Genomic DNA, 21,904 nt, shown 5'->3' with positions numbered 1-21,904 from the left:
TGATATAAGGAATAATTTGAGAATTTTTAGATTATCAAACTTTTGAACCTAGCATGTAAATAAACTTTAAAAATTTAACCCTAAGTTAAAGCCCTACCATTCCCCTGTGTATAGAAAACCCTAAAATAAGACACAGAAAGGACATATTTTGTCATATTAATTTTGATCTTGTACAAAAACAAAAATATTTTTTTCTTAAAAAAATAAGAAAAATAAGTGAGATTTTGAAATGTATTATATTCTTGTTATATGATCTAAGATCACATCTATTATATACATGCATTTGTACATATATTTTTATTATCTTTCATGTCTCTTTTTCATATATAAAAAGAAGTGAATACCTAATTGTAAATTAGAGAATAATTTTTTTTTTACTTTTTTAATTTTGTACAGAGTTTTGAATATGAATTTGCACACATCTTCATATAAATTTTATCAAATATATTTGTATGTACATTATTTTGTTTGTTTAGGGGCAATATTTGCCTTTTCAGTTTTGTATATAGTTTTGAATATGAATTCTTGTTTTTACTATACATTGCATTCATTTATTTGCATATACATCTTTTATCCATGTAATCATTTTTGTACGTACATTATTTCATTTATTGGGGGGCAACCTTAGCCTTTTCAATTTTGTACATAGTTGTGAATATGAATTCTTATTATTACTATATATTGTATATATGTATTTGTATATACATTTTTATCCATGTAAATATTTTTGTATATACATTATTTTTGCCTTTTCAATTTTGTACATAGTTGTGAATACAAATTCTTGTTTTTACTATGCATTGTATATGTTAGCTTTTTAGGTGAAATGGTGATCCAAAAGGGAGGGTGAATTAGATTGCTTCAAATTCTTCCCAAACAAATGATTTCAATATAATTGAATGAAAATTAAAATAATAAGCACTTTTGATGAAAATATAATGCAAACAATAACAATTAATGAACCTAAAATCAAATATAAACAACAATAAATTGTAAGGAGATAGGGATAGAGAAATCAAACACAATGATTTATAGAGGTTCGATCCTTCTTCATAATGCACTTACGTTCTCTCTCTTGATTGTTCACACCAAGGCTTCAATCCACTAATTAAAGAAAAATTCTTGCAAGATACAAACCTATTTTGTATAAAATCTCTATATTTTTTTAAAGGGTTAGATAGCAACCCCTACCCTTATAATATCAAGAGGATACCTCATATCTTGCTTACAAGATAACCCAAATAATTTTTACAAACCAAAATACCTCTCAAGGTTGAGTGTTTGCCTAATGAAGTACAAAGAAAATGATGAATGAAAACACAACAATATTTTAGATACAAGAAATACAAAGGATATTGAATTTAAGCTCTAAAAACTCTTGATTCTAAGAGAAAATGAAAATATAATTTGTTAGCACTTGCTCTCTTACTTCATCAATCTTCTTAGTGTGTTAGGATGCCCAATTTATAGAGAAATTGAGAAAATAGCCATTGTGAATGCTTAGAAAATAAAAAACCATGTTTTTTTCCTTTGAAACTAGCCCTTGGAGCTTATTTGGGATGAAGGTATCGATTGGTATTGATAGGGGATCGATTGGTTCTTAAATTTCACTTAATTTTTTATCATTACAGTAGAGCAGATTGATTGGTTTTGGTACCCGATCGATTGGGTCAGCTAAAGGATCGATCCTGTACCTCAGGGGATCGATCCGATCAAGCTACTTTGTTGTATCTTGTTTTACACTCTACTCACTTATTTGATTATATCTTGAGTTATACAAATCCAAATCATAAATTTTTTGAAGATTTAGAAACTAGACTTTAAGGGCTTTCTATCCATCTGAAGTTCATCACCTAATTCACTGTGTATGAATTATAGTAAATTTTTTACCCCTTGTGCAGTTTTTAGACAACTGCAGAGTGTCTAGTAAAAATTTAAAATTTTTTCTTAAAAAATTTGGATTTTGATTTTGTTTGATCCATTAGAAAGTAGACTCAAAGAGCTTTCCAAACATATAAAATTTAAATATTAAAACTTTTTGAATTAATACAGAAAAATAAAACATGTTCAATGTTGAAAAACTTTATTCTTGTAAAACAACTTTCTTAAGTTAGTCTATTTCTTAAAACCAATATTATTAAAATTGTATTAAGTCCAAAATGAATAAATTCACTTTAAAAACAACAAGTGGACTTTCATTTAAGCTCAAATAAATAATCTTTAAAGATAGATTTGGTTTGAAAAATATGAAACCAAGAAAGGTTTGTTTAAACTTTGAAAATCACATTATTTATTTAGTACCAAAATATAAAACTTAAGAACATATACTAAATAAATCTTTTTCAAAATCTTGATCAAGCTTATTTAGCTTAATATTTTGTCATTTCAAAATAAGGATCAATTCAAGGCTAACAACATACATGTATTTACAATACATTTCATCTATGTAAATATTTTTACATGTATATTATTTCATTTGTTTGAGAGAATTTTTTCTTTTTATAGTTTTGTACATAATTTTCAAGATGAATTTTTGTTTGTACCATGTATTATATACATAAATTTGCATATACATTTTTTATTCATGTAAATATTTTTGTATATATATTATTTCATTTCATTTGTATGGGTCAATCTTTGTTTTTTTTTTTTTTTTGTACATAAGTTTTGAAGATGAATTATTGTTCTTTATTATGTTTTAAGTACAGGTATCTGTATAAACTTTCTTCATCCATTTGAATTTAAGATTGTTTGACAATAAATCCCACATGATTTCTTTTCATGATTGAAAACTATTTTTTGTAAAGAAAAAATTTTTGTGAAAATAATCTTAAAAGAGTTGGTGATTACTATCAAGAATGATCATACATAGTTATTTCACTTACTATTCCATACCTTAATTCAATTGAACATCACACTACTTAAAACTTGACTTTTTATGTTCTATGATCCTGATTTTCACTTGACAAAGAAGGATTTCCAAGCTAATGATCTTTATTAAGGTTATGAACAATGAAATTTTCAATTTATTTTTTTGAAAATTTCTTTGTAGGCCAATAGATGAGGCATTTTTTTAAACATTCTAGATTTTGGTAATTTGATAAATGTCAAAACTATTCCAAACACATTACTACCTAAAATTCTTCACAAAACTCAAACTTTTCAATTTCTTGCTTGAGGCATAATTATTGAAAAAGCCATATCCCTTTAATATTCTTGTTCAACATCTTAATTTATACAACATTTCTTTTCTCTTTCATTCATTGCCCCAAAAATTTTCTTTTGGGGTAAATTTACCAAAAAAACAAATTTTCAATATCTTTTGATCTTGATGGCATTCATTTCATCTCTTATTGAATGGAGATTGTATGAACATTTAGTGTAAGTTGTGAAAATGAAGATTGTTATATTAAGACTCTATTTGATATAGTAAGTTGATACATTTTGAGACTAAGTTATAAAAAAAAAAAAAAAAGAGCAAAAGAAAAAGGAAAAGAAAAGAATTGATTGTAAAATCATGCATATTAGATATTCAAATGATTCTAAAATCCAAAAAGCAAAAAAAATCTTCTTCCAAGAATTGTTTTTTAATAAATGTATACATTTTTTATATGATAAATGACCATCTTTCATATTTCTTTCACAAAAAAAAAGATATCAATTTTCTACCCATTTTGAGCCTATTGAATTCTTTTTGAAAAAACCCTAATCAATGATCATCTTCTACACTATAGAGCAAGTATGAATGAGAATCTATTTGAGAAAACATTATATCTAAAATTAAGGACAATGAAAAGATGTCTATAGTCAAAAAGCAATCTTGTAGTAAATATAATTTCAAATTTTTGAACTCAATTGATCAAAAGTGAAAGCATGCAACAAAAAAAAATGAAAAAAGAATGAAAATGAATAAAAAAAAAAGATGAAAATGCATGTTCTAGGAAATGAAAATTGCAAATGGTCTTGAGAAAAGAAATAATCTTTGGTTTGATTGATTACCTTTAAATTTATTTTTGGGCCTATTTATCATTTCTTTCAAAACCCCAAACTCAGGCTTATGTTACATCCTTAGAAAAATTCATTTTAATCAAATGTGGATATCAAAATTGAAGAATTTTTCTTTAGAAAATCACCATCACTTTTTGATTTTGAATAAATTTTGAGTTTTCAAATACATGATAGAAAAGTCAAGAGAAAAAAGAAAAGAATGAAACTCTAACATGAAAACTCAAAAGGGCAATCTAAGACGAGATTGAAAATTTAAAAACAACTCATTGAATTACATGCAAGTAGAAGTAGTAAATGAAGGCATTTGAATGAACTAATGAGCATTAGAAACCTTTGAGAAACCCAAGAAAAGCAACCTAGTTTAAAAATTTTTTCTAAAATTTGAGTCTTTCTTCTTTTCTCGAAATCTTGAGTCTAGCCTTAATATTTATTAAAATGCCACATATTAAAAACCTAAAAGAGTACCAAAATGGATTATGATTTAAAATAAATTATTTTTTAAATAAATTTAAACTTTCATTTGTGAGCTTAAATAAAGAAACATCGATCTTTCCCTTCTCATTCAGTGACAAAGTCTTTTTTATAACTGAAATCTTGATTTGACAAACCATTTTATCTTTTTGGAAAGACCAAGATGCAATTCACCTAATTTATTCTAACTAATAATCATCAGTTTTCAAGAGATCTAAATGTCACATGTTTTTAAAGAATTGATACATTTTGTTTTAGTCATGGAAAATTGTTATGTGAGGTAATTTTTTATTTTGGGGTAATTGTTGTTACCATTCTTTTGGGAATTTTTGAAAAAATTCAAACTTGGATTGTTGCATACTTGAATTTTGGTGGTTGAGAGAAAGATGATTTCCAAATCAATATGACAAGAGTGACTTTTCTAGGGCAACAAAGATGCTTTGTTTTAAAAATTGCATTTGCATAATTTGGTAAATGTACAAATTTTTCTTTTGATAATTATATATATATAATTGTTTGGATCATGCATTTGCATCATTTAGAGAATTATAAATTGCATAATTGTTTGGACCATGTTTTTGCATCATTTTGTGAGAATTTAAATCATTGTACCATGCATTTACATAATTTTTTATCATGTAAATCATTGTTGAATATTGCATTTGCATCACAGTTAGAGCCATGCATTTACATCATTTGGCGAGCATTTAGATCTTTGACATTTATAAACATTTGCATCATTTAATTAAGATTTATGATTATATTAAGAAAGATGATGAAAAAGGACATTTGTATCTAATTTATTGGCATAGATATATGTATTTGTATTTTTGTGGAAAACATTTGCATTTATATTTGCGAGATAAGTATTTGCATCTTGGTAAGATATATTGGCATTCATATCATGATATTTGCAAACTTTAAGGTGAAGAAACAAACAAAGAGATTTGATTAGCTCGCACATTATGAGAATTAAATTCAAAATAGCTGGCACATGTGAGACTTAATATCATATTAAGCCCATGGCATCAATTGAAAATTTAAAACTAACTATGTTGGCACATGAAAGAAAATTGTTGATTTTTATGTTCCAAAGTCTCTATTAAGAAGGGGGTTTTTCAAAGATGAGGAATGATCTATTATGCTTCAAGGCATGATCTTGAAAACCCTAGGTATTTCTTTATTTTTCAAAGGTTTCAAAGCCTTTAGTGGGGAGAGCATTTTATTTTTCTAAAGTTTTAAAACCCTTGGTAGGGGGAGCATTTTAAATTTTTCAAAGTTTCAAAACCTCTGGTGAGGTCAACATTTTTATTTTCTAAAGTTTCAAAATCTTTGTTAAATGAGAGCCTTTTAGATTTTTCAAAAGTTTCAAAACCTTTGTTAAGTATGTGCCTTCTTTTATTTTTCTTATCTTGAACAAAATGGATGTCTTTTGTCATTGTACAATTTATATTTCATAGAAAATATGTAAAGAGAGATAGCAGTAGATGCATAATTTTGTCCAGGGTCTTTTTGATATTATTAGATCTTGAATTGTAGTATTGGGTTTTAAAAGTCATTTTTTAAGCCTAAATTTAATGGCCCAAATGTGTTTTTTATTTTTATTTGGTAAAAATAATAACATAAATTTAGAATTTTTTTTTTTAAGATTGTGATTTTATTTGGATTTGAAATTTAAAGATTGAGTTTAATTTTAGTAATTCTTAAAAATCAAGTTTCTACAATAAGAAAAAAAAAATTTGACAGGATTTTGATAGATGCAGTTGTTATAAAAAATTTTCAAATTGAAAAGGGACTCAATCTCTATATAAAGAGCCTAATTCTCAATTAGAAATCACCAACAATCAATAATCATCAAGCAATACAAAGTTTTGAATTTTGAGGAAGAAGTTCCTAATCAAAGGGAGAAGAAGAATCACCAAGCAAAAAAAGAGAGCCATATATATAATATTCAAGCAAACAAAGTCAAACAAAAATTTTCTTGGCAGTAGGTTTTATTTCAGGTTAACCCAAGAATATCGGTTAGATACATTTTCTTTTATGGTGTTATATTTATTTGTTGTTTAATGTGGTTTGTGATAATATTTGTGATAATAATTTTTTATGAAATTATTTTGTTTTTCTAGTTGTTTACTTATTTATTTAATTCAATTTTATTATTTTTTATTTCAACTTTATTTTTTTTACCTATTGGTTTAATTGATGAAAATAAAAATTATATTATATTTTTTAAAAACTGTATATATATTATTTTATGATTAAAAACTTATAAATATGCTTATATCATTTTGTGTAATTAATATTTTGTAAATAAATAAAAAAGGATTAAAAACTATTTGAATTAAGGCTTAAATAAGATAATATATGATTAATGTGGTATCAATTTTGGGCATAATGAGGTGTTAAATACTTTTTTGCATGTAACCAACTTCCAAACTGAGTTCTGTTGATTTAGATCATAACCTATTCTTTTTAGGGATCCTTAAGTCATATTTGGTATACATGATTATGATAGGATAAAATAAGATAATATTATGAATATGATTAAATTAAATAATGTCATCCAACTTATATTTGATGTGTGCAAAGATTAAAAAGGATAATTTATTTATTAGTCAAAATTATCCTTCCTCAAAATTATACAATTTAAATTATTAATGTAATTTTTAAGAATATAATAGAACTTATAACTTTAATCCCATGTATTAAAAATAATCCTCTCCATTTTGAGAGGATTAAATCATTCTATATCAAGAGAATGATAATCCTCATTGTAATCTCATCCCTTTCAATTAGATAGAAACCAAACATAATATAGAATTATTATCGTACTATTTTATCTATTTTCTAATGCACCAAACATGACCTTAGTTCAAGTTGAAGATAACCTTAAAAAGAATAAATTCATATAAGTGATCAATCACACTTAAATAAAAAAGATTGATGACGATTTCATATTTTTTATCCAACGGGCAGGTTTTTGGACTTGAACGTTAGACTATGTTGAATGCAATCTCTGTTTTCTTGAGCAGTTTAGCATGACTAGAGACTTTCCTCGAATGCTTATTGGCTTATAATTAAGTATATACATTGTTTCTGTTCAATAGTTTTAACAAGAAGAATTTAATATCAAAATACAAATGTTGATCATATGATTTATGAAAAAAAAAAAAAAGAAAAGAAGAGGTTCCAAGTTAAATGAAGGAAAAGAGTTGTAGCTGGAAACAGATTCAAGCATGGTCAAGGCATGAAGAATTTACCTATGCAATTATCCTTTCAATAAAATCCTTGAAATTTTTGTTAGAGCTACCTCTTTCTTTGATGCTGTTCATGACTGTTTCCTTGAGAACCAGAGCTGTTGCTTTATGCTTTTCATTGCCTGACTGTTGCTCTTTCTTATTCCTAATTTCTTCTCTTGTAATGATCCCCTTTCCATCTCTGTTGAACCCCAATAGTCACAAATATAGCTTTGGTTGAAGAACTGGTCAGCAAAGTAAGGCCAGCACAAGAAAGAGATCCCATTGCTTACACCTTCAGTTGTTGAGTTCCAACCGCAAAGGCTTATAAAGCAAGCAATGGAAGGATAAGAAAGAACCTTTTGCTGAGGTGCCCAACCGACCATTTTCCCCCTAGCAGCTACTCTCTCTTGAAACCCCTCTGGGTAGGCATTATTTTTTTCCATCTGTTATATCAGAACGCACGACCTAAAGAAATGGCCTACCTGTACGTTAAGCCCCATTGCCAGCTCTTGAAACTGGGTTGTGTCAAAAATGGTGAAACTGCCAAATGCAACATAGATGATTGCTTGTGGTGCCTGTTGATTCAGCCATTTCAGACAACTTGAATCTTCTGGCCTTAAGTTTCCAGTTGAGTCCCCAAGCCTGTTTGGTGCCAACAGTGGGCCTATAGGTCTGATCTTTGAAGCCCTAGCAAATGCAGCAGGCTCAAGTTCATATGTTGAGTTGCAAAGCAGCCAATCTGTTAACTAGATAGATTCATTGTTTCTAACCATGAGTTGGAAAATGTTTTTCTGTGCATTAGTGTTGCCGATGCAAGCCCATACAAAGTTCATTGTGTTCGTGGGGGCATTCTTGGTGACATCTTAATCATCTGTCTCTTGGTGGGAGTTCCTGCAAAGAGAATCTCTGAAAATATTAATAATGGCCGAGCAAGTTCTTGACTGCCTTTCCTCCTCCTGCTTTTCTTACAATTTAATTCAAGGTAACATAAATGATTAAAGGATTACAAGATAAAAGTTTGCTTTGATTTCTTATTAGTTAGTATGTCATCTGAATCATCTAACCTTTCCTACTACTATATACCTTTAGACAGTCCAGTTGGTGCTCCTATTCTGTCGTTTTTGTCAGATACGATAATAAGTAGGAAAGCTACATCTACGAATGAAATAAGCTATAAATTGAACATACGAAAATTAGAGATGTAGGGTCTCACCATCCTGATCAATAATTCCATCTTCTATCATTTTTGGGATGCTAAATCCTAACACCAAGAGTGCAGCTGCAGCCGGACAGAAGGCAGCTCGCTTGATTCCATGCTTCTCTGCAATTTCCAAGGCCCAACATATGCTCTGATCTGCAAGGACACAAGTTATCTTGATTTCTGATCCATTAATTTCGTCTATAAGCTCCTCTACTTTCCCTGGCATGATCTACAAGATTGCTTCTGATATCTTCCCTGGTTGTTTCCTATCCTCTGGTGAACCAAGTCCATCTGGAATCGAAACAAGGCAAATCTTGTCACGCACATCTTCTTTCATTGCCAATTTATCCAGGGCATTTTTATGATTAAACTGCATGTTAACAAATGTAATTTTAAAGCCATGTTTGACTAAGCTTTGTGAAAGCTCCGTTAGAGGAATTACATGGCCTTGTGCCGGGTATGAATCACCAGAATATGTGGATTGTCCATCTTATTTCTTGTTTTGCTTCCAAGACTGGCGTTTGATCTTTGAAATCAATTTAACTTCCATGTAACTTCTACTACTGACTTGAGGAAACAGTCTATAGAAATTGTCTTCATGTTGTTCAATGTAAGTGGAATCTTGAACTTGGAATCAATACTATTCCTCTCGTTTCTTTCTTCCTATTTTAAAATCATGCATTATTTCAGCATATCATTCATCTCTGTATGTTTGCATTTAACCATTGATGCTCATCTTTTGGATTCCTTGGATTTTTTTGTTGCACCTGATAGGCTGACACTGCACTCACTTATCTTCATAGAATACACAATTAGATTTTCAGTGCATATGACCTATGGTTGAAAGCAACCCCCTTTCTCCTTTATTGTTTGGGAGTTCACAATCTCAAATTTTGGTAAAAATGAAACGCATAGCTTAAGCACAGGTCATATGGCTGCCAAAAAAACATGGATATCTAGCTAAGTTAAGAATCTGTGTTTAACTATAACAGGTTTCTTCAAAAGATGGGAATTTGGACACTTTTTATACTTGAAAATTCTCCTAAAGCCCAAGGACCATAGACCAACATTTCTCTTAGTCTCCAATTATTTGAGGAAGTTCAGTTAAAAAATTATTTTAAGATTTGGCCCTCTTTTTCCTATTTCATTCATGGCACTTGGTAAATCCATGTGACATTTATCTATGTTAACGATTCTCAAGTTGTACTAATGTTATTCTAAGATTATCTCATTTATGTTTATTGTCTCTATTTATATATTTAAAAAAAAAAAAGGTCGTAACTTGAGGATAGGATAAAGGATTGCATATGTTGAAATCTAAACTCAAACTCATTAGATATCACTTCTTAAAGGTAGTTATTCGAACGAACAATGTATTTTGCTTTGTATTTAATTGAAAAAGAAAAAAAAAAGTAATAGAACTCGGATAAATTCCTTTATTAGTAAAATCATTTTCTTTCATGCTTCCTCTTAAGTCTTAACTAAATTTTAGACTATCCCATTCTTAGTAAAATCCAAGGTCATGTATGCGAAAATTTAGAGAATTACAAGATTGACATCTTTAAAATTGCATGAAATACCCATTATCTTGACATTTATTATTTTAGTCTTACCCATTTTTGCATGTCTTTGCACAGGGCAGCTAAAAGGCTGTAAGCCTGTAACCCTTTTCAAAGATTTGGACTCAACCCAAATGAACTAAGCCCAATTCATTTCTAATGGGTCAATAGGCCAATCCACTGACTCTTTGAAGCCCAAAATCCCAAATGGACTAAGTCCAATTCATATCTAATTCTGGGGCAATGTTTTGTCCTCTTTACTAAGGCTGTGGTATAAAAGAAAAATAAAATCTAAATCAGCAATTGTTTCTTGCCTCCACATCTTTAAGAGTTGCACATTTTCTTAATTTTTCTTGACTTTCTCATCATTCCATTGGGGCACTAGCCTTAAAGCATAAGGAGCAAGAGCTTTATAGAATTTCTTAATTGTACCTTCTGCAACCTCAGCTGCAACCGCAATTTCTGGCCAAAAAACGAAGTATAACATTTGATTAAATCCATAAAATTTTTCTATGGAAATAATTTGGAATTCATACCTTGAACAGTTATCTCACAACCTGAAACCCGATTTATCATGTAAATAATGGCCGCCAAAGCCAATTTCACTTTCCTGATTCCTCCTTATATCCAAATCTAGTACTACCATAATAATAGCTTCTTGAACAGCCTTGATGGCTTGATTGTTCATGCCAAGTGTGGAACAGAAGCGCCTGACAAGTTCTCCTGGCTGCACAGTCCCCATATCAATCTCTAGTCGTTTCTTTATTACTTCAATTGCCCTATTGATTTCTTTCTTTGAGGCTCCATCAGCAACTGTTGAAATCTCTTTCAGAGTCCTGGACGATCTAATCTCTCTACAACCATTAAACAGGCTTGCTGCTTATACAGCATTCAGACTTTTTTCTTTACAAGATTTACTATCCTCCACGTTCTGCTACATCTCAAAAGCTATCTTGAATAGTTATAAAAAGGCCTAACCTGTCAGCGATAACGCCAATGATCCCGAAGCCTTTAACCAGGGTCCTGTCTAAGTTTGATTCATTCAATGAAGTAAAAGAACCAGCAGGGGCACCCTTAGTCTTGAAGATCCAACTTGTCATGTTTCCATGCTCAAGAAGAGGGTTTACTTTTGATCCAACACGTTCAGGATCTTTATCATCCATGGAATCAACAAATGTTCTCCATTCAAAAGTTTCATCAACATAATTGGATTCAAGAACCAAGCCACACTCAGAACAGATTGCGTGTCCAGTCCTAGAATCGAGAATTCTTCCAGTTTCTCTCTTACAGTCTAAACAGAAACCAGTTTCCAGGGTGAATGATTTCTGTTGCTTCATTGGCCTTGAATTCTCCAAAGAGTAGTAATTAGAGAGGGTAATGCTTTAGCAAAGAAAAAATAATTTCCTTTTCCTAGAAGGGTTAGGATTTTTGTGGACGCGCGTTTAAAAGAAAGAGTCGTGGAACAAAATCAAGGTTATTTGTAGGACCACAACAACCAAGTACAAGCCGAAAGAACCATCATAAATATATACCATATCCAAAAGAAAGAATAATCAAATCAAAACCCAACAAGCCAAGGGTCCAAGGGTGCCACACAATGGGTATTTTTTGGGGCCCATTTGATACGAGACAAAAGGTGCAAACACACCTGGAAATGATGGTGGAAAATAATTTGTTTCTTTCCTTTTTACTGGATAATTATTTTGTTTATATTGTTTAAGTGTTTGCATGTTGGAAACAGAAGACATCCCCACCAATTTTATCAGCAGATTGCTTGTCCACCAATGAGAAAACCATGGATTAGTGAAACCAAACCCCACCAAAGAATTATTACCAGGTACTATTAATATAAAAAGAAAAAAGAAAAGAAAAGAAATTGATTGATTTTGTTTCTAGTTTTTTATATTTATTCTGCTTGTTCTCAACAGAGGATTTTTCAGCTTTTCCATGATATCTTTCCCACATCACTCTCCATCCATGAATTGGATCAGATACTGACCCTGACACTGACACTGACAACGTTGATAGAAGTTAGTTATTAACGAATGGAGAATCCACAACAACTGACTTGTCAGTGCTGCTTTCAGTCAATTTTTTTTTAAAAGGAGAGAATGAAAGACAACCAAGTACTCAGAATCCTCCCAACATCAGAAGCCAAAAAAAACCAACCATGCTTTTGTTGTCATAAAAAGTCTTCTCTTGTCGTTTACTCAATCTCGGGTGCGGAAAATCAGAAGAATCAGTGTCTGAAACTTTGTACTTTTCAAAGAAAACAAATCCTTAGTTCATAAAGTTGTCAACTGATGTTTCTGAAATCCTTTTCACGTATATCTTTTGTTTTCCCCCAATAAAACGCAAGTCAAGGTAACCACAAACACACGTGACAGACGAAAAGTGATCTTTAATGAAGTGCAAAGTCAGAGAAGCATTTAACCTTGTAGTTGCGTTCCAAAGGCCATTTAAGTGGTGGAAATCTCAAGTGGGAAGCACCTGTTACATATCCTTAGATTATAAAATTCCAACACTTGTACTTGCCATTAATATTTTTGCATTTACTGAATAATTGCTGCTCTGCTAGATGCTATTCTTCCGTCCTTCCACTCATAGCAGAAAAAAACCTGAAAGAGCGAAAAAAAAAAAAAAAACACGGGGAAGAGAATCCAGCAAAGGCAAAGATACAAATATTATCTACGTTTTAGGCATGCTAAATTCCACTATTTATGTAATAAGTTAAAAGACATTCATATTGATGATCCTCTTTGTTCTTTTTCAAAAGACACTTAGAATACTCCTATTCTCCTTGGACTTTCATGAAAATATACAAGAAACAATATTTACTTTCTCAAAAATGACAGCAATGGCCTCAACTCAAAATAACTGAGGGCCTCACTACAAGGTTGACCTGTCCAGCATTCCATCATGCATTCTCGTCTTTCTTGCTTGCCAGCATTGAGGTTAGTGAAGAGAAAGATCATGGAGAGATGAGTTGATATGGCATGAAGAGAATAGATGAAAACAAGATTCTATTAGAGAGAGGATCAGTTAAATCATGATCAGAGCGAAAAACATTGTACCCCCTCTGGTATATTCCTAGGCATTGGAAGTGCTGTGACGTATCTCTGGGGAACTGGTTTATGGATTGCAGAGGATGATGCAGCTCCAGAGGTATCTCCTTGTCCTCGGTTATGAAATCTGGCAAAACGGTTGATGACAGAAAAGCGTTCCAGCTCCTGACATTCCACTCTGATGTCTAGAACTGACACTTTCTTGTCAAATCTGCATAAAGAAATAGTATTCACACAAAGAATAATAGAACATCATGAAATTGTAGATCAATTTTGCCATCAAATAAATAAAAGAACCAATTGTGCAGAAGGGTATCTAGAAAATAAAAGCAATAATTCCTATTAAAAGGCACTCATTTTCTTTTAGGAGACTGGATTATTAACTATGAAGGCCACATTATCATTTATTGATGCACAGAATTTGATATTATATTACCATACAGCAAATGATGCCGTAAGGAAGCAAGCGAAACAATAGAATAGGACACAAGTTCAATTTATTAGCTGTAAGGAACATTCTCCTTTGGAATTGGAATGACAAGGTTTGGTCAATTCAATTATATAATATTATAGAGTTCGATTTGTCAGCTATAAGGAACATTCTCCTCTGGAGTTGGAATGACAAGGTTTGGTCGATTCAATTGTATATTATATGATTGTGATCAAATTCACAGCGAAACATATGGGTATAAATGCAGCTATAATTTCTATCTGTGTAACTCAACCGGTGCATTTCTACATCACAAGAACAAGGAGGGTTGCCAAAAATGCAGAATTTCATCAAATGTATACGTACCTTTGGAAGTTGTTTTCTAGTTTCTTAGCTCTATCAGTAAAACCTTCCAGGACTTCCACAATTTTCTGGTTACCAGTTTTCTCAAAAGTTTTCAGCTTCTCAGAGATCCTGAAAAAATATAATTCTTTAAAGATAAGGCCAGAAATTTTATGAAAATACCATCTCAAGATTAAAATTAATGTGTAGCCAAAGTTTACTTAAAATTACCATTAAGTCATCATGCAAAAAGATTTCTTATTTTAGCCTCCGAATAAATTCACAAATCCTAAAGCAGTACTCACATGTCACTGTCGTCAGAGGAGAGATGCATATTATTTCTTACACCATAGGAAAGGCTGCATGCATCACCTAGAGCTACTCTAGAAACAAAGTATGATATACTATCATTGTTTGAGCTGGCATCTTCTCTGATAATCGAAGCTGGTGCAGGATGAAGCAATAGCTGCATAAGCTGTGTTGTCAAGACAAGCCTCCTCTTTGATCGAAGCATTGGATGCACATTTTCAAGTATTTCAATGTCACCTTCCACCTGCCATTAGCAATGCAATGTTAGAATCAATTTTAGATTCAACACATGGACTACATTTGGAAAGAAACTAAATTCCATTATTATCAATCTAGGAGCACACACCTTCTCACAGAAACGATTTGTGGCCTCAGCCCACTCTTGTTCTGATAGACTGTGGAAACAAATACAACTTAAAATTAACTTCAGTGAATAAACAAGGAATCAATAATTCACACAACCAAGAAAAAGAGAGGGAGAGAACAAAAACACCAATTGAATATAAATTAAAATTTTCCAATCTCTGGAGCCAATATCGACAGTGACTATGAACTATAAATAATCAAGGAAACTAGAATTATTAAAAAAAAAAAAAGCAATAATTGTAATGACCTGATATTTTGAGGTTTTTGGGAACCTAGTGACACTTCTTTCCACCATGGCAGAAGCTCAGATGTCATAGCTTTGCGCTTCTTTGGTCTTGTAGTAACAATATTTTGATTGTTGATACTTGCCGGCAACACATATGGAGCTGAAAAGAGTTCATTTTCCACCAAGGTGGTAGCTGAGCTTGGCCTCGAAACAGCAGCTTGACTAGCCTCCACAGCATCTATTTGTCCAACAGAGGCTTGAAGATGCAGATTTTGAGAAGGTTTCAAGAGGGAGAAACGTTCAGAGACAGATTTTGTAATCCTGGCATCAGACATTGAAAGCATCTGCCCATTTCTGAAGGACCCATACTGCTTAAACCAAGAGGGTGCCATATGTAGATTACCCTGGCCATTGTTCATATGATTAGTTACATAAGAGCTGCTAGTAGATTGGCTCTGAGAAATATTTTGACCAAATCTGACCATGTCATGCGAAGGCATATTTCGGAGAGCAGTCTGCGCCAAAGCTTTTACGGTTGGATCTTCTCTTGAACCTGCGAAGAAGCTTGAAATTTTGTTATTCTCCGCTGGTGCTAAACTTGGTCCACTATCCATAGAGTTTCTCAAACTTGAATTATTTTCATGCAACTGCTGTCCCACCACAGAAGCAACCTGCTGAGCCTCATGGGTACTCTTACTTGGATCAGTCTTAGCAGTATTCATTGCTTGTATTTGGTGCATCAGGGAGTAATTTTGCAGGAGACAATTAGATGGTTTCAAAGAATGGGCACCAGGTGCAATCTTTCTTTCAGAAGTCATAGCGGCTTGGTTATTATCATGTTTCATCCCATCAAGGACCCCCTGGTTAGAATGAGACATTGATGAGGAAGAAGGGAGAGAACTTGCATTTAAGCAATGCTTTTGTGATGGTTCTCCTTGACAGAAGCTAGCAGGCAGGGAAGAAACTGTCCTATCAGAAGACATTTGCTGCAGGGACCTCTCTTTTCCTGCCTGCATCTCCCCATAACCACCTTTACTGGAGTTTATACTCCTATCTGTGGGATCCGTGGAGGGTGGCAAGCTGGCAGGAACCTTGAGAGGTTCTAAAACAGAAAGATTCTGCTGAGTTGGTGCAGTTGTCCATGCATTTTGCATTGCTGAAAATTCACCCTGCCTTGACATTCCTGACATGATAGAAGGCTGAGATACCTGTGAAGCCTCCAAAACTGGAAAGTGTTGACTAAAATGATTGGCAGAAATCTGTTGAGACGTATCTTGAGAGGCGGCAAGGTTAAAAGGGGGATTCCTGCTTGTACTTGAAAGTGTCGCCTGTATTGATGGAGATGCTACAGGTGAATTAGGCGTGTGTTGCAGTTGTGTTTGATTTACCAGATGTGGAAGACTGGATGCAAAGGCTGCAAAAGCACTCCCCTGCATGTTTGAGTACGATGAAACGCATGTCTGTCCGGACATACTTGATTTATCAGCCAATAGTACTCTTTGAGACAACTCATCTGCCAGCGGAAAAGATTGAACGGAATATGGGGAAGCTGCCCATGTCTGACTGACCTGCCCTGATTTTAGATAACTTAAAGCCTGTGGTGAACCCTGAGAATTGAGCAAAAGATTTGAATTTGGCAGCTGTTGTGATGGAAGGGGCAACCTTAAACTAAACCCTTGAGAAGTAGAAGATGGATTGTATAGTTGAGCAAGAGATATATGAGCTTCTGCCTCCGGAACTTTGGCCAATGCATTAGAGTCTATAGAGCCAGAATGTGACATAGCACCAACCTCCCTTGGAAGGTTAACCTTGTGAAGTAGCTCAAGCATATTTTGACTGCATAAGTTCAGTCAATCATATTTCAACATTGCATTGTAGAACTTTAAGCACAAAATAAGATAACAAGCTTTAAGCTTACACAAGAAAAAATATTCAGTAATAGATTCTGCCAACGAACAAAAGCACAATTATGACAAACATAAATATCCCTACATTTTAATAGCAACCAATTTGTATGTTTAAACAACAAATGAACTAAGCCAGTTAATAAAAGCTTATATAAGTAAACACCTTGTCTGAGCAGCAGTTATTGATCCATCAGGGCCAACTGATTTGATATCATCCCCAGAAGTCACCTCATCTAAAGGTGAGTGCACCTGAAAAGGACAAATCATATAAATAATCAAGAACTTCAATGAAAAATGCCATTCGATTTAAAGAACACCTTTATTTACCTCATTGAAGTTTGCACTGCCACTAGACACATCACCAAGAAACTTGACCTGACCAGAATGTCCTTGGTCACGACCACTCAATCCTTTTGAATTATAGCTGTCACTTGAAGCCTGCCTTTGGTAACTCTTTTGCTTAGTTACATATATTTCACCTTCTCCCTCTAAAGTGCTAGCAAAACCATAAGGCCCATTGCTTATCTGATGCTGTTTTTGCCTTGTACTCTCACTTTCCTTGATGGCAGAGATATCAGCATGTCTCAGGTAATCGGATCTATTATTATCTATGACTCGTTGACCAGATGACTGGTTATTATTTATCTGTAAATCTTTTCTGCTGAATAAATTATTATTAGCACCAGATTGTACTTGCTCCACTCCTCCAGTTGATGACTTCGACAAACAACCATCACTAGCGCTACCTGCAACCAATATCCAGCCCCTTGTTAATATGAGAATAAATGCAGCAAGATTTCCTTGAGGTGAAGGGGGTTACTACCTTTATGTTTAATATAAGGTTGGACAAAATTTTCATGTGAGCTAGTCCTTTGCGGATGAACACCACTGTCAGGGTGCTCGTAAATCTGACCTGCCCAAGCATTATTTAAATGCATATATGACTGTGCTTGTTCACCTCCCTCAAAGGATTGCTTCTGTTGATTACCACAATCTACCCAGTCGGAAGTGACTTTGAGGGACTTCTTTCCAGAAGACCCACGCGATACATTATGGGGTAGATACTCTTCCTGTTCAGTTGAAAATTGGGTGCCAGGCTGCTGAAAACCAGGGAAGCTAGAGCTTACACCAAAATCATTGAACATGGGCATGGGCTTTGAACTAAAGGAGGAGGCACTCTGTAGGTTGCCATCAATCCAACCTGCCTGTTGCTTATCACTGTCGACAAAGTTTGAAAGCTGATTATCAGTTGACTGTTCAGTATTCTGAAATGTCAGTCCACTCCACTCCTCTTGTAGCCCAGTATCACTGCTAGAAGCCTCAGCCACAGCAGACTGCATTAGAGCACTCCAGCTCCCACTCTGAATAGATGGAAATGCATTTGAAAAATCTGAGTTCTCCAATGCATTGCTGAAACTTCCTGCACCTAAATCAGTGCGCCTGCCTGAGGAGGGATCCCAGAAATTGTCATCCATATTATATAATATTTTCTCTTCCATTGGGTCTAAAGGAACCAATCCCTGAGAGGGACCACTTTGTGTAGTTTTCTGCTGCATTGCAGGCCAACCAGCCTGCTCTTGCCTTCCATTGAAGTCCTTGGCAGATGCATTGATTTGTGTGGCATTCCCAGCCTGGAAGCTTCCAGATATATTCCCACTATTTATGCTCTGGACAGAAGCTGGACCAAACATATCTTTCCCCTGAAATCCTGGGTTGGATATTAATGTACCTTGTGACATGTAGACCTGATCTGGTGAAACAGTGTATTGATCTCTCAAGAATCCACCTGATGACTGCATAGTAGGCTTCTGTGCTTGACCACCTGCTTTAGTCAACAAATTAGTGGTGTCATTAGAGATTCCTTGTTGAGAATATTGAGTCGTATTACTTCTTGCACTAGCAACAGGAGTCCCGTATAAAGATGCACCAGGCTGCTGAGAACTTAGGCCCATTGAACAGAAAGCCTGACCTTGATCTTGCGGGAAAACAACTCTGTTAGATACTCCTGTAGTAGTAGAAGATGTACCTTGCTGTACAATGTTCATAAACATCTGTGATGCTTCATGAACAGGTGTTCCATTAATGAGAGATGCGAACTGACCTGCAGCAGACTGTTTGGCGATAGCAGAAAGTTGGTTTAAAGTATTCTGCTGCCTCATATCACCGAACTGTTGAAGTTGCTGCTGTCTCTGAAGATCTTGCAGCTGCTTGATCATTATGTGCTGCTGCAACAACTGCATATCATTATAGCCAGACTGCTGCATGGGGAGAGGTTGCTGAAAACCCAGTTGTGGGATGTGAAAAAGTTGTTTTTGCCCTTTAACAAAGTTTAAATCAGTAGAAGCTTCAGTAATTTCCGATCTTTCCGAATTTGTTGTCAGGGTGGGACTCTCACAAGACTCATTTTCTTTATGTGATTTAAAGATAGAAGAGCCTCTGGAAATCAAATTATGCTGATCATAACCTGTATTTTCACCCAAAAACCCTTGTTGATTGTGTTGCATCCCAAAACCCTGACACTCAAGGAAGAAGCCATTTGTATTCTGTTGATGGTTGCTGGAAAGAAGCTGGGAATACTCAAGCGTTGGAGACAATTGTCTACTGTTCTGATTTAAAGCTTCACCACCATGTCCTCCTACAGAATCTGCGAATAACAAGCAAATATTGAACATAGTTTAATCAAACAAAATGGGTATTCCAAATAATTATAAATAAGAATTTTTTTTTTCCATATATTTTCTCATTCATGTTAGGGACTATTCTTTAATCTTCACTAAGCAGAACAAATTTTCACCAAAGCAAGCAAAAATAAAAAAAATAAAAACAAGCAGAAAAATTAGAATTAATAGTGAGAACATTGATACCTAATTGTTGCAAGCTGTAGCTTTTCAAACTGAAATGCTGGGGTGCCCCAATCTGTCTCAGCTTTCCAACCAACTGATTATAGTTAAGCACCAGCCAACTTCCATCCGTAGCTTGTGGCAGATGCTGGCCCTGGAGAGAGTTGTCTAGCTCGAATAGACTGTGGATCCCATCTTCAACTTCGTTACCTGGCATTAAAATCCTCCCACCACTATTTTGTAGCTATATGCTTTTGCAAAATATAAGCATATCCATAAATAAGATCATCACAGCTCAAAAACAGCTTTTTCTACAGGACATCTCCCGAAGTACTCTCCAAATTCCCACTACTCCACTCTTCAAGATATCATCCTACACCATGACATTATTAGGCAAATAAGAACAAGAAAAAAAAACCCCGATAATGACGAAGAAAAGACACTAATTAACTTCATTTTAAGCTGCTTTACTGCCTTTTTATTTTCTTCGATGATAGACATTTTGATTTTGAAAAATAAAAGCATAGTAGAAGTACACAGCATGCAATGTAATTATGCAAAAATATCATGCAAAAAAAAAAACCAAAAACAAAAACAAAACAAAAAACAAACATGGCAGAAGAAATCAAATGCCAACTAAAATTAAAAAGTTGAAAACTTTCAGTTTCCACCGACTTTCTTAGCAACCAAACGAAGAAAAAATAAACCATAAAATTTGTTAATATTTTGTGAATTCCCCACAAATTCAACACCTTTTCCAAGAAACAAACAAAAAAAAAAAACACAAAAAGAAAATGAAAATTTTAAACAACCTAAAACTTAAATTCAACAAAAATTTAAACTAATATTGACCCAAATCAACTAAATGCATACAGAAAATAACCAAATTCAGGGCACACCCCAATTTCCCATAGTGAGCTAAACCCCAAATTTCCACACTAAAAAAAACCCTAAAAAATCTAAATATACACACAAATATATACAATTTAAGCTGATTTCAACATAATTAAGAAGCAAAAAAAAATCATTAATTAGTGAACTTCAAGCTAAATTAACAACAAAAAGAAAAGCTGATAAATTTTTAAAAAATTACCAAAAAAGAAAACAAATGCTTCAGATAAAAAAAAGGGAGCAAGAGCAACATAAGCTTTTGATCTGAACCCAAAGCCAAAGAGCCTTTCTTTAGGGTTCTTCAAGAGAAGCTAAGAAACGGCAAGTCCTTTTTTTTTAAATTAAAAATTTAACTGTAACTAACGAAGCTAAGCTTAATTAGAGAGAGAAGGAGAAAATTTCAAAACGACGGGATAGTTTTAACTTAAAACGACGGTGCAAACACTCCCTCTCTCTCTAAAAATCATTTCTTTCTTTTCTTTTGCTTCTCTCTCTAGAATTGGATTTTTCAGACACGGAAGCGCAGATAAAGGGATCGAAGTTCGAATCAGTGTCAAAAAAAAATAAAAATGAATTTTTAAAAAAGGAAATTATTTTTTTATTTTTTAAAAGGGAGTAAAGGAAAATTTTAGGTTCGTAGCGAAGGAAAGGTTTAGAGTTAGGTTCGGAAGCGAGGGAATGTTAGTGTGTTTCTCGGGGTGAAGAATTTGGGTTGATGGAAATTGGACGGTATAGATTAGAGGAGGTTGAGTTTATGAATGGGAGAAAAAGTAGATGAAATAAGCGGATTCCACGCGCATTTTAGCACGCGTGGGTGTTGATGCCACTTTTGCTCTTTTTATTTTGAGTTACTTTTTGGAAACTTTTGGGAGAGTGGGTTTTAGTCGTAAAAATTTGTGAAAAAAAAAAAAAAAAAAAATTAAAAATTTATATTTAATGTATCATAGTTTATAAATATTATATTAATTTTTATTAAAAATAAATTTAAACATATTTTCTTAAATATTTTTTTGTTTTAATTAAATTGTTTCAGTTAATTTTTAAAATTTT

At 33.2% G+C, this 21,904-nt stretch overlaps 2 protein-coding genes and 1 pseudogene across 3 annotated transcripts; all 3 read right to left on the bottom strand.

Annotated features, from left to right (window-relative positions):
• Positions 1–7,356: 7,356 nt before the first annotated feature.
• On the bottom strand, positions 7,357–9,770 carry LOC111292997 (UDP-glycosyltransferase 83A1-like; annotated as a pseudogene).
• A 1,051-nt stretch (positions 9,771–10,821) lies between these two features.
• On the bottom strand, positions 10,822–11,815 carry LOC111293362 (transcription initiation factor IIB-like). The gene is made up of 3 exons (XM_022886117.2): positions 11,457–11,815; positions 11,043–11,332; positions 10,822–10,940 (listed from the first exon to the last, which is right to left on the bottom strand). The coding sequence occupies exons 1-3, from the start codon at positions 11,813–11,815 to the stop codon at positions 10,822–10,824; spliced, it is 768 nt and encodes a 255-aa protein (XP_022741852.2).
• A 1,320-nt stretch (positions 11,816–13,135) lies between these two features.
• On the bottom strand, positions 13,136–21,355 carry LOC111293361 (uncharacterized). Of its 2 annotated transcripts, XM_089766950.1 has the most exons (11): positions 21,057–21,355; positions 19,988–20,336; positions 17,947–19,767; positions 17,451–17,869; positions 17,287–17,372; positions 15,699–17,052; positions 15,238–15,620; positions 14,971–15,019; positions 14,621–14,868; positions 14,340–14,447; positions 13,136–13,754 (listed from the first exon to the last, which is right to left on the bottom strand). In XM_089766950.1, the coding sequence occupies exons 2-11, from the start codon at positions 20,178–20,180 to the stop codon at positions 13,532–13,534; spliced, it is 4,884 nt and encodes a 1,627-aa protein (XP_089623076.1). In that variant the 5' UTR covers positions 20,181–20,336; positions 21,057–21,355; the 3' UTR covers positions 13,136–13,531. The 2 variants fall into 2 exon arrangements, with proteins under 2 accessions (XP_089623076.1, XP_089623075.1); XM_089766949.1 differs by having other exon boundaries at positions 15,238–17,052.
• Positions 21,356–21,904: the final 549 nt, after the last annotated feature.

This window comes from Durio zibethinus, chromosome 10 (assembly GCF_047325235.1).
Source record: "Durio zibethinus cultivar Kanyao isolate XHJ-2024 chromosome 10, ASM4732523v1, whole genome shotgun sequence".
NCBI lineage: Eukaryota > Viridiplantae > Streptophyta > Magnoliopsida > Malvales > Malvaceae > Durio > Durio zibethinus.
The sequence above is the reverse complement of the archived record's forward strand: the minus strand, read 5'-3'. Positions and strand labels throughout refer to the sequence as shown.

What these genes read in the sequence shown, in the direction of transcription:
- LOC111293362 (XM_022886117.2), bottom strand. Translation starts at nt 11,815, where the DNA reads ATGAAGCAACAGAAATCATTCACCCTGGAAACTGGTTTCTGTTTAGAC. An exon ending in ATTGGCGTTATCGCTGACAG is followed by an intron (nt 11,333 to 11,456) that starts GTTAGGCCTTTT and finishes TAATGGTTGTAG; the next exon opens with AGAGATTAGATCGTCCAGGA. An exon ending in TTATTTACATGATAAATCGG is followed by an intron (nt 10,941 to 11,042) that starts GTTTCAGGTTGT and finishes TTTTTTGGCCAG; the next exon opens with AAATTGCGGTTGCAGCTGAG.
- LOC111293361 (XM_089766949.1), bottom strand. Translation starts at nt 20,180, where the DNA reads ATGCCAGGTAACGAAGTTGAAGATGGGATCCACAGTCTATTCGAGCTA. An exon ending in CAAATCGTTTCTGTGAGAAG is followed by an intron (nt 14,869 to 14,970) that starts GTGTGTGCTCCT and finishes TGCTAATGGCAG; the next exon opens with GTGGAAGGTGACATTGAAAT. An exon ending in CTAGAAAACAACTTCCAAAG is followed by an intron (nt 13,755 to 14,339) that starts GTACGTATACAT and finishes TTCTTTATGCAG; the next exon opens with ATTTGACAAGAAAGTGTCAG.